The following is a 12,535-nucleotide window of genomic DNA, read 5'->3' on the forward strand; positions in this document are numbered from 1 at the left end:
TCCTCAATGAATCAATCGAAAAACCCATTACCTCCCTGCTAGGCACTCAGCACCAAAATGATTCCCGAGTGCGGCCACCGCTGCTGCTCACTGCTCCCCTCACCTTCCAGGGCGTGGAACAAGGGGATGGGTCAAATGCAGAGGGTAATTTCACCTCACCTAGTGTGTGTGACTATCAGTGATACTTTAACTTAAAAAGCTTTTAGAATTACACTCATGGTTTTCTGGCGCTATCTGGTGGTTAAGGGGCACAATTGCATCATAACAATATTTTATATTTTTTCAATCGGCATGAATGACATTCATTTCGGTTTTCATGGAAAACGCTAAATAATCTATCAGAACAACAGTCTCTTAAAAATAGCAGTTATAATGGGAGTTAATAGGGCTGAAAGAGATTCAAGAGAAAGTGTGTGTATTTTATGTTTGTATACTATTCTAACAAATTTGCAATCATAATTAATCATCAGTGTTGGGTTAGTTACTGAAAACCAGTAACTAGTTACAGTTACTAGTTACTTTATTTCAAAAGTAACTCAGTTACTAACTCAGTTACTTACACCAAAAAGTAATGCGTTACTGTGAAAAGTAACTATTTAGTTACTTCTTTTTTCCCCATTTTTTAAGGCTCCCATTAATGCCCTTTTAGCCTTCATTTCAGAACTGTTATTGCACTGGAGAATAATACAATGTGTTGATCAACTTGACATGCATTTGCATCACTGAACTCAAAAAGCAATGTGGTCTACATACAACACACAAAGACAAAGATATGTTTCAAAGGGCCAATTTATTTCAGGCCAGAACAAATTGACAAAACTATTTTAAATAGCTGCAACATAATGGCACTTTAACTTTAACTTTAAGTAGATAGGAGCTTTGATCCAAGACACAACTTACATTTAACTAAAATGTTCTTTTCTTTGTGCTCGACAAAAGAAAAGTATTGAGAATGTCTCCATGTTAAAAAACTCGACTTCTGGCTTCGTCATGATGTCTTGTTAGTTGTTATGAGAGTAGTGTATGCGTGTGTGTGTGTGTGTGTGTGTGGCCCTTTAAGATATGACAGCATGTGAGGTGAGTGACGTCAGTAAGTGAGTGGGCGAGAGAGGTGAGCGAGCGGCGACAGTGAGTGCGTGCAGGTGCTCTAGCTTGGTGGATGGCTGCGTCCAATAAAGTCACAAAGTTGCAACAAACCGCCGGTCTCGTCATTCACCCTCAGCTGTAAAGACCCACTGCCGGGTAAAGTGAAGGTTGTTAGCCCCGAAGACGTACATAAGCCCTGGAGGAACGTCTCCCCTGCGCTCCTCAACTGCGGTATGGGAGTCCCCCCCGCCCCCACCCACACAAAGCACGCCTTTTCTTTTCCACCGCAGCGCTGCAATAAAACACACTCAGATCTTCTGTTTCTAGCCGATACTACATGAAAAATAACTTAAAATAACGCAGTAATGCATCATGTAGTAACGGTAACTGAGTTACTGAATATAAAGAAAATAACACGTTAGATTACTAGTTACCGCCGAAACTAACGGCGTTACTTTGTAACGCGTTAGTCCCAACACTGTTAATCATTAATAAAAGAAAAAACTTTAGGCAAAATTTTAGACTGCTAACCTTCAAACTGAACACAAGGAACACATTTAATTTCCATTTTGGGCATTAGGGTTGCACAAGGGCTCAACGATCTCGCCGCAAAGCCAAATCGTTATGGACTAAGCGTCCAAATTCCATTACAGTTCTGTACAGTAAATAAAGCCACTACCACTTCCTAACCAAGTTTACTGACCCTGTTGAGAAATCTCCATAACACAGGCAGGTTGTCTTTTCCGTCACTCAGCTCCACCACGTGTGTAAGGTGCAGTAGAGAGACTTTCTCCCTGCAGCTCCACAAAGCTGAACTCTGGATGTGGGAATTTGTTGGAAGTGATGCCAAAAAGACGCCTGGATTGTCACACAGCAGCCTCATGATGGGATTGGAGTTGTCGTTCTGGATTAATATGTTCATGTTCTTAAGATGTTGATCCAAAAGCTGCAGAGGCACAATGAAGCACTGATTAAAAGAAGACTCATTTCTGAGGGTCTTGTTTAAGATCATCAAAATACACTGTACCATCAGCTTAGGCATGATGATTTTGCTCATTTGGACGTCCCATTCACTTCTCATTACTTTGGTGGAAAGTAACCGGTAATCGGTCGCTGAAAGAATGGTCAGACAAGATTGAACCAAGTTAGGAATTGCTCAATACAACAAACAAACCAAAGCGTAACATTATACTGTATGTGGGAATCGTACTGCAGTGGGATTAATTCAATTAATCAACAACCTGGCTGCGTTATTAAATAAAACATTGGTACAACAAGAAAATAACCACTGCTGGCGAAGTTGGGAGAGTGGCCGTGCCAGCAATCTGAGGGTTACTGGTTCAATCCCCACCTTCTACCATTCTAGTCACGTCCGTTGTGTCCTTGAGCAAGACACTTCACCCTTGCTACTGATGGGTCGTGGTTAGCACCTTGCATGGCAGCTCCCGCCATCAGTGTGTGAATGTGGAAATAGTGTCAAAGTGCTTTGAGTTCCTTAAAAAGGTAGAAAAGCGCTATACAAGTACAACCCATTTACCATTATTAAACAAAAGTAAAACTATGACAAAAAAAGCAACAGGAAGGTGTTTGCAGTGCAATAGTGTCACCTGGTGGCATGTTGTAGTTATCAGAGTCAAGAAAAAAACTGAAGAGACAGAATGAGTTTTGTCTTACAGTTTTGGGACTTCTGAGGTTTCAGAAGGCTACCGAGCAGCAGGTGAACTGCACCAACTGTGTCATCTGTCCCTTTGCGCAGATATTTGACAAGATGCTCTATGTCTTTTTGAAGGTGAGCAAGTAGAAATGACCCTGGGTCTCTGACTGTAGGCTTGATGATAGAAGCGATAGCCTGTGAAAACAAGATGCAAAAGACAGATATCAAGGATCTCATCTTACCGATATTCCTGCTGCCAGGCGTCGAGTATGAAACAAATAGGCCCGAAAGTGAACATTTAGTCATGCTACCTTGGTGGAGTTGTAGGCGCCAATCAGCATGGCCATGTGAGTTAGCATGCGGATAATTGTGAAGGCAACAGGAGATAGATGACCATTGTCCATCATGTCTGCATTGTTCCTTCGACTGGGGTTGCCCAAGATGTGGCCTGGATGAGTGTGGTCGCCTCTGAAAGACAACGAGACAAGGATAAATGTCAACTACGCAGTAAGACTTTTAGATAGCTTTTATCTTCTACGATCAAGGCTTCCAGGATTTTGCATATGTTTGCACAAATTGACCCAATTTGGCTACCTATTATCTAAAGTATTTCCTCCACACGTGTTTTTTTGCGTATTTTGTAGGGTTGTCAAAGTTAGCTCATGTGTTTAAACACAAAACAGCATTAATAATGTAAGGACGCCGATTAATCAGGCAGTTTATTTTGATTGCGTATGCTTCTTTATCCTAACCGTGGATGGATACCGAAAAGACAGAGCAGGTTGTTACATGGTCAGTAACCAGGTCAACGCATGTCAGTGCAGACTGGGAATGCAACAATTGACCAGTTTTACTATTGAAAACGTCACTGTGATTTATTCGCTAAGACTCTACTGAACCGTGTGTTTCAGTCCTCCTCCATCGTTTAAAACGGACATTATTTTGGCACAACCTTCACGGAACGAAAACAAAGTTACACCAGCGCTAATACACATCTATAGAGAGGCACACTAGCATTAGCTTAAAATGACAGCAAGACAGAGCAGCAATGTTTTCCCACCTGAGAAGAGCCTAAGTTGGCAGAGTGGGAACATTTCCGTTATTTAAAAAATGCCTAGGGAGTCATTAAACACGATGACTCACCCATTTGCTAAACCTGCCAAAACAACGTTGCGGCTAAATGGTCAAATTTGTCCAATATGGTGCAGCAATTGCAGAATCACCACCAAATTATGTTCGGGGCAAGTTACTTAATTTAGAATTGAGTTGGTAAAGAGTTAAATATAAACATGTCAATCACAATCAGTGCTGTGGCTTAGTGTTGCCTCAGTTCAGTGTTAACTAACAGCAACAAGTAGTCCTGTCATCCAGGGACCATTTAATGTTAAAGATTGCTTTTTCCTGTTTGTGTTGAATACATTTATTGTATTAATTGATATGGTACGTTAATATAGCAAGTGTACACATGTACACTAACATAACATCACAAGCTTGTAAAATAACACTATACCCATCCATCCATCCATTTTCTACCGATTGTCCCTTTTGGGGTTGCGGGGGGTGCTGAAGCCTATCTCAGCTGCATTCGGGCGGAAGGCGGGGTACACCCTGGACAAGTCGCCACCTCATCACAGGGCTAACACAGATAGACAGACAACATTCACACTCACATTCACACACTAGGGCCAATTTAGTGTTGCCAATCAACCTATCCCCAGGTGCATGTTTTTGGCGTTGGGAGGAAACCGGAGTACCCGGAGGGAACCCACGCAGTCACGGGGAGAACATACAAACTCCACCATTGGATTTAATTTTGTGCATTTCTGTTATTATTAACACAGCATAAAATATAATATCAAAAATGAATAAAAAGGCAAGGATGACAGTTGATTACCCACATGAGTTATGTTTTCCCTGAGGTATCAATAAAGTTAATCATAGGTTATATTAATAGTACAATTATTGATGTATTTAATAATTATGAATAATACTAATTATTTGATTACGTTTATTTAATAATGTCTATGTGATTTTATAAATTGTTTGCTGTGAAATTATCAAATGCATAATAATCGTGAAATCACTGACTATAATCAGCAGTAACATTAAAATATTGGTCAACAGTATTGTCCTGGAAAATAGTTTTATTTATTGTATTGTATTTTAACTTAACACCTCTTTTTTCTTGCATGACACTTAATAATAATAATAATAATAATGGATTAGATTTTATATCGCGCTTTTCTATTATTACATACTCAAAGCGCTCACAGAGAAGTGGGAACCCATCATTCATTCACACCTGGTGGTGGTAAGCTACATTTGTAGCCACAGCTGCCCTGGGGTAGACTGACGGAAGCGAGGCTGCCAGTTTGCGCCTACGACCCCTCCGACCACCACCTATCATTCATTCATCAAGAAGTTAAAAAATTGCCCTCTTGGATTCATTTGAGTCCAAGTTCATTTCTGAATGAAGGAGAAAAAAAGTCCTCCTTTCTGTCTAATACCACATGAAAGTGGTTGGTTTTTGCCATCTTATTTGTCCAGCTTCCATACTCGTTTTTATACACTTTACAAGAAATACATTGGCGGCAAACTCCGTGGCTTGCGGGCTTGTGCACGCCAGCTTTCTGAGACTCTTATTTTGTTGGCACAGGCAGGATAGAGCAGCGCTTTTATTGTGAAGACAGGAACTATGTGGTCAGTCAGTCTTTAGGCTTTTGACAGGAGGTATGGTTGAAATAAAAAAACTGTTTCTCGCCTCCCTGACGGTCTTTTTTTCCTTCACACTGAGCTCGTAGCAGCCAGCGTAATTTCACAAGACCCTCGGGTGCCGTGAATGTCAATCAAGTGACGAAAGTGACGTCATAGTGACGATTTCTGATCGATAATTTTTAGGACTATTTTTTCAACGCCTAGTTGGTGATCGACTGACACACCCTCCGCGATTGGCCGGTAGCTCGCGATCGACGTAATGGGCACCCCTGTGCTAGGCTTATTAATGTTATTAAAATTATGGTTTCAATGTATGAAATGTTTTTCAAATGAGGAAACCTTGAAAATCAAGAAAGAAAGATTTTTGGTAAGTCTAAAACAAAGTGAAGGAAAGTCATTTTTAACAGACTTCATTGCAAAAAAAAAAATGCTCACAAAATCCTGGAGGGACAGCATGATTGTTAAAATACAGGCGACTTACTGGTTTCCAAAAGGTTTAAAATTTGGTACAAGAATGTGGTTGGTCCCACCAATAAGAGCACCACAGTCATAGCAACGATATGTTTCCACAGGCCTGCCACACTAGTCACACAAAGAGACAATAAACACTTTAAATATAAAAACAGATATCCAGATACTGTAGATCTTTGGAATAGAGTAAATACAACATACTTTGTCAACAGTACAGGGGTGTCCATTTGGACAATCTAAAACAGGAACGTTACAATTGTTTAATTAGATTTCCAGGAAAATTACACCTGACAGCCACATTATTTTGAATCAAAACGTTTTTTCTTACTTACAGTACCACTGCATTTCCGGCAGAGCTTGCATCGCATCTGCTAACTTGTCTTGGGGCATGGTAGGCAGGAAGGCAGCCTAAAAATGAGAACAAATAATTTTTCATCACTGTGGCTACACCAAAAGCAGCTGAACAATGTAATATACAATGCAATCTTTAAATCTCAACAGTCCTAAGGTTGCCCAGACCGACGTCAGGGGTGTCCAAGTGTGGCGGGCGGGGGATCAGACACAGAGGGGTCCTAAGGCTATTGTAAAGTTTGAAGATTTTTTTTACATATACATGTATGTAATAATTAAAAACATCATAAATGTTAATATAAAAATAAATATGTGAAAGTAACAATAAGGTTGCTTAAATCAAACAAAGAATGTCCAACACTACCTATAACAATCAAAAATACAAAATGGTTCGTTCCAGCTAGATAGTAGAAAACCTAACTTTGAACACGTCACTCAACACAGACATCACAACATCATCAAAGCTCACCTTTAAAGGCCTACTGAAACCCACTACAACCGACCACGCAGATGAGAGCTGGCGTAGGTGGAGAGCTAATGTTTTTAGCATAGCTCTGTCGAGGTCCGTAGCTAAGTTAGCTTCAATGACGTTGTTAGCAACAGCATTGCTAACGACGCCATTGCTCCGTAGCTAAAGTGCTTCACCGATGTATTGTCGTGGAGATAAAAGTCACTGTGAATGTCCATTTCGCGTTCTCGACTCTCATTTTCAAGAGGATATAGTATCCGAGGTGGTTTGAAATACAAATCTGTGATCCACAATAGAAAAAGGAGAGAGTGTGGAATCCAATGAGCCCTTGTACCTAAATTACGGTCAGAGCGAAAAAAGATGCGTCCTGCAGTCTAATCCTTCACTCTCACGTTCCTCATACACAAATCTTTCATCCTGGCTCAAATTAATGGGGTAATCGTCGCTTTCTCGGTCCCAATCGCTCTTGCTGCTGGTGTAAACAATGGGGAAATGTGAGGAGCCCTTCAACCTGCGACGTCACGCTACTTCCGGTACAGGCAAGGCTTTTTTTTATCAGCGACCAAAAGTTGCGAACTTTATCGTCGATGTTCTCTACTAAATCTTTTCAGCAAAAATATGGCAATATCGCGAAATTATCAAGTATGTCACATAGAATGGATCTGCTATCCCCGTTTAAATTTAAAAAAAAAAATTCAGTAGGCCTTTAAGCATTCCCAGAAAGCATCAGCAAGCATGAGGTGATGGAATTAAAAATACATCTACATCTATCTATGGCAGCATAGAAGAAAGGTGTGTACAAGTTTCACTTTTACATCTATTTGCACATAACTGTGGTGCGTTCAAAGACCTTCGATTTAAGTTACAACCAGAGGTGTCACTAGTTTTTCAAGACGGGGAGACTTAACTCCTGGGGGACGCACTAACAATAATATGACCGTAATAATAATGATGTATTAATATGATCTGTGTTCTCCACAGTAATGCAGCGGAGATAGGCTCCAGCACCCACCGCAAACCCAAAAGGGACAAGCGGTAGAAAATGGATGGTTTGTTATCCACTGATGCTAATCCTAAATGTATCAGTTCAGTTCCGTTCAGTTTCAGTTTATTTTGAACATGCATACGATACAATGTAATGCATCACACAATTCCAGTTGTTTCATTACAGCACGTCCAAAAAGGAGTAGGAAGAAGCAGAGCTTATTTAATCCTACCCCTTTTCATACCACAGCAATCTTATCCAATTTCCTTGTTCTCTGAAACAGAACAGTGAACAAATAAATAAATTATATACCATGGTAAGCAAACAAATATTAAATACATAAATAATCTTTGTCTCATTTTTTTTTTTTAAAGGAAAAAAAGTGTTGACGATGTTCGTCATAATTCTTGTTCTGTGTACTTTGTGAACACTTGTAGTTTGAACAGTCTCTTAAACTGAATCATGTTGGTGCTTTGTTTAATTTCTTTGGTTAATCAATTCCATAATTTTATTCCACATACTGATATACTAAAGGTTTTAAGTGTTGTATGAGCATACAAATGTTTTAAATGAGATTTTCCTCTAAGGTTATATTTCTCGTCTTTTGTTGAGAAGAATTGTTGTACATTGTTGGGTAGCACTAAATGAATGCACTAAATTGTTGAATTTCAATAATTGTGATTTAATGAATAAAGGGTTTGTATGTTCTCTATATCCAACATTATGTATTTCTAATTGATCTTTTTTGTAACACATTTAGTGAATGAAGCGCACATTTGTAGTTGTTTCCCCATATTTCTACACAATAACTCAGATATGGTAACACTAGCGAGCAGTAGAGAATATTAAGTGATTTTTGGTCTACAACACGTTTTGCTTTATTCATTATTGATGTGTTTCTTGCTAGTTTATGTTGTATATTAGTTACATAGGATTAATTAAATCAACTACATCAGATAATCTTTACTTTATCCTCTGAAGTAAAGGAAAACTTGGCACATAGCGAATGACTAACTAATGAATAACTAACTAAACTAATTTGTAGGCACTTTTTTGTAAAAAAAAAACTAAACAAAATATGTTTTGTTATGATATGTTAGTCCCATTTTAAGAAACAACAACTATGCAATATTTAGTTTTTTAGTGCATGTAAACATACCACGTATGTATGGGGCGGCGGAATTGGATTGAGGGTGGGATATGGGGGCCCTTTAGGAGTCTTGTGTGTGGGGGTCCAGATTTTGGTGCTATGGCCTTGCCGACAATTCAGGGACTACTTGCCCCAGAATGTGGACACTCAACTCTCCAGTGTCTTAAAGACATCAAAATTGTGATTTTTAGTTAAATGTTCAGGACAAATACGCCTCATATTTATTATTATTTTGTGGGGGGGAAGGGCTTGTTAAACAATGTTTAACAGTGTTTCTTATTTTTTTAAGACTATTTATTACTACCGTTGCATATGTGTGCAATTAATAATTTTGGAAAAAATCAACACAACATTTCTTGTGAAGGTAATAAAGGCAATTATTTTTAAAAACATTGCCAGAACAGATTATGTTTGACTTCAGATATTTTAATATACATTTACAATAAAAGATTCCACTGTACCTGCATGCTTGCCGGGTCCATCGCCAGCTGCTGCAGAGGCGCTACAATCTTCTGGTCCGTGCAGAGCAAGACTGCAGCCAGGTGAACAGTCAGCGAGACGGACACGTAATAGTCCCCTGAAATCCCGGGACTGAGCGCCATGGGCCCTAATCTGTTGGTCACCAGAGCCTGAGCAAAGCTTTTTACCTGTGGGTTGGCAAGCACCTTGGAAGTCTCAATGAAATTCAGTAGGGGCTGTAGACGCTGGAAGGTGCGGAAAAAGGACAAAAAGACATGCTTAATCTAGATAATGACTTGCTTAATATAAAATGCTTGCTCCATATTTCGTAAATGTACCTCTTGGTTTATGTGTAAACTTGCATTGGGATTTCTGTAGAGGGTCGTTACTTCTCTGTACAGTGCTAAGAGAAGGTAAACTGTCACCTGTGGTGATGTTGTGCTGTCCTATGAGGTAAAAAAAAACAACCAAAAAACAAAAAAATTAAACACCCAATCTCCACGTCAGCCTCAAACAAGAAACAAGAAAAATGTAACAACTTTACCTGACAAATATCATGTAGATTGTTCATTTGGCCGTCTGTAATTGCCTGTACACATGCATCTCTGATTGCCTTGTAGCTCTCCCCACACACAAGATACTGATCAACTGAGGTGGCCTCTTCACTCTGAGTGGAGTTCATATGAAAAAGAAAATGCCTTTAGAAACTCATTGAATCAGATTTAAAGCATTTATGTTATAAATAACTAAGGATGCTCATAATAACTGACTAATCAATCTGGTCACGTGTATGGTATTGATTCTTGATTAATTAATTGCATCTTTAAGAAAAGCTAAATTAATTGCTCTACTGGGCAGTAGAGGTAATAGTGTTTTAGTTTGTACTTGTCTTCTGTCTTAAGAAGAACATGACTTCAACTTTGGGAAGTGTATCTACATCCAAGGAACTATCCAATACCATTGAAAATAACAATTAACTGTAGTTAATTTAGTTGGATGGTCATTGCTGAGAATCATTGAGAAATTGTACGTAACCTTTTGCAGAACTTCCTCCGGAAACAGCCAGTGCATGTTCTCAATGTTGAGCAGTTTCAAGACAAACTCCACTCCTTGTTGGCAGCATATCTTACGAATCAAGTAGACACGATACCAGTTGTTCCCACTGCATGTGCACAGCTTTATCACAGCCTCCAGGAAGTCATCGTTTTTACACTGACCCATGCCCTGGAATTCTGAAAAAACAGATAATAGTTTTAACTATGCACCATGTAAAGACTGTCCAGTATTTCATCATCTAAAACTGCTCACGGGTGGCAACGATGGCAGCTGCGACATCCAGGTCCATTCGAAGTCTTGCCACCTGCTGTAGATTCTCCACGGTCGGTTCAGCCGACAGATTGTGCGACAGCAGGAATTCCTTCAAGAAGTCACTTTCATGGCGCAGACAAACCCGCCTGTCTGTATCAGATCTAAACTCAAACCTCTCGTACATGGAATCCTTCAGGCAAGAACAGAGAGATACTGTAACAAATGACCCATTTCAAAGCACAGATAAATTGCAACAATCTAGAATCAAGAATTTCTTGTGGGCGACATTAAAAAAAGGTTCAATCAGTATTACACTATTTTCAAATAAATATACTGTTCCATCAATCAATCTTGGCTTGGCATGAAAACTTAAAATGTCAAATTATATGAAAGCTGAAATGGGACAGGTGAAATAATTAAACGGTGTTAAAAATGTATTATTTTAAATTTAAAATGTGTCATTAAATAATATACAATTATATTTATTTTTTTAACTATACAATTATTTTACAATTCATTCAATTATTTAACAACTACATTATTTGTTTGACTATGTATTTGTTTATTTAATGTTAAATCAAATAGTATATGATTTAGTTACTTAAAGGCCTACTGAAACCCACTACTACCGACCATGCAGTCTGATAGTTTATATATCAATGATGAAATCTTAACATTGCAACACATGCCAATACGGCCGGCTTAACTTATAAAGTGCAATTTTAAATTTCCCGGGAAATATCCGGTAGAAAATGGATGGATGGATGGATATCCGGCTGAAAACGTCTCGGTATGATGACGTTTGCGCGTGACATCACGGGTTGAAGCAGACATTTTGGAACAGCACGGTGGCCAGCTTAAGTCGTCTGTTTTCATCGCAAAATTCCACAGTATTCTGGACATCTGTGTTGGTGAATCTTTTGCAATTTGTTTAATGAACAATAGAGACAGCAAAGAAGAAAGCTGTAGGTGGGATCGGTGTATTAGCGGCTGGCTACAGCAACAACCAGGAGGACTTTGAGTTGGATAGCAGACGCGCTATCCGACGTTAGCCACGGAGCGCACCGATGATCGGATGAAGTCCTTCGTCGCGCCGTCGATCGCTGGAACGCAGGTGAGCACGGGTGGTGATGAGCAGATGAGGGCTGGCGTAGGTGAAGAGCTAATGTTTTTAGCATAGCTCTGTCGAGGTCCCGTAGCTAAGTTAGCTTCAATGGCGTCGTTAGCAACAGCATTGCTAGGCTTCGCCAGGCTGGACAGCATTAACTATGTGGTTACAGGTCCAAGGTTTGGTTCAGTGTCTCCTGATAGTAGAAGTAATAATAGTATTGTTGATCTTCTGTCTATCCTTCCCGTCAGGGGCATGTTTCTTCTGTTTCTATCCGCAGTTAAGCACGATGCTATCCCGTTAGCTCCAAAGCTAAAGTGCTTCACCGATGTATTGTCGTGGAGATAAAAGTCACTGTGAATGTCCATTTCGCGTTCTCGACTCTCATTTTCAAGAGGATATAGTATCCAAGAGGTGGTTTAAAATACAAATCCGTGATCCACAATAGAAAAAGGAGAAAGTGTGGAATCCAATGAGCCCTTGTACCTAAGTTACGGTCAGAGCGAAAAAAGATACACCCTGGCGTCCTGCACTGCACTCTAATCCTTCACTCTCACTTTCCTCATCCACAAATCTTTCATCCTCGCTCAAATTAATGGGGTAATCGTCGCTTTCTCGGTCCGAATCGCTTTCGCTGCTGGTGTAAACAATGTGCAGATGTGAGGAGATCTTCAACCTGTGACGTCACGCTACTTCCGGTACAGGCAAGGCTTTTTTATCAGCGACCAAAAGTTGCGAACTTTATCGTCGATGTTCTCTACTAAATCCTTTCAGCAAAA

General features: G+C 39.7%; 1 protein-coding gene across 1 annotated transcript in view; it reads right to left on the reverse strand.

Moving 5' to 3' along the window:
- The window catches only part of LOC133615132 (E3 ubiquitin-protein ligase rnf213-alpha-like), a 108,710-nt gene that overhangs the window by 16,041 nt on the left and 80,134 nt on the right, over nt 1-12,535 (reverse strand). The window contains exons 47-58 of the mRNA XM_061973493.2: nt 10,649-10,838; nt 10,376-10,572; nt 9,885-10,007; nt 9,679-9,786; nt 9,343-9,585; nt 6,259-6,334; nt 6,128-6,162; nt 5,937-6,037; nt 3,052-3,208; nt 2,761-2,935; nt 2,114-2,199; nt 1,790-2,032 (exon numbers count right to left, since the gene is read on the reverse strand). Of these exons, the coding sequence (XP_061829477.1) occupies nt 1,790-2,032; nt 2,114-2,199; nt 2,761-2,935; nt 3,052-3,208; nt 5,937-6,037; nt 6,128-6,162; nt 6,259-6,334; nt 9,343-9,585; nt 9,679-9,786; nt 9,885-10,007; nt 10,376-10,572; nt 10,649-10,838 (1,734 nt within the window). The remainder of the gene's footprint in view (nt 1-1,789; nt 2,033-2,113; nt 2,200-2,760; nt 2,936-3,051; nt 3,209-5,936; nt 6,038-6,127; nt 6,163-6,258; nt 6,335-9,342; nt 9,586-9,678; nt 9,787-9,884; nt 10,008-10,375; nt 10,573-10,648; nt 10,839-12,535) is intronic.

This window comes from Nerophis lumbriciformis, linkage group LG22, assembly GCF_033978685.3.
Source record: "Nerophis lumbriciformis linkage group LG22, RoL_Nlum_v2.1, whole genome shotgun sequence".
NCBI classification, from domain to species: domain Eukaryota; kingdom Metazoa; phylum Chordata; class Actinopteri; order Syngnathiformes; family Syngnathidae; genus Nerophis; species Nerophis lumbriciformis.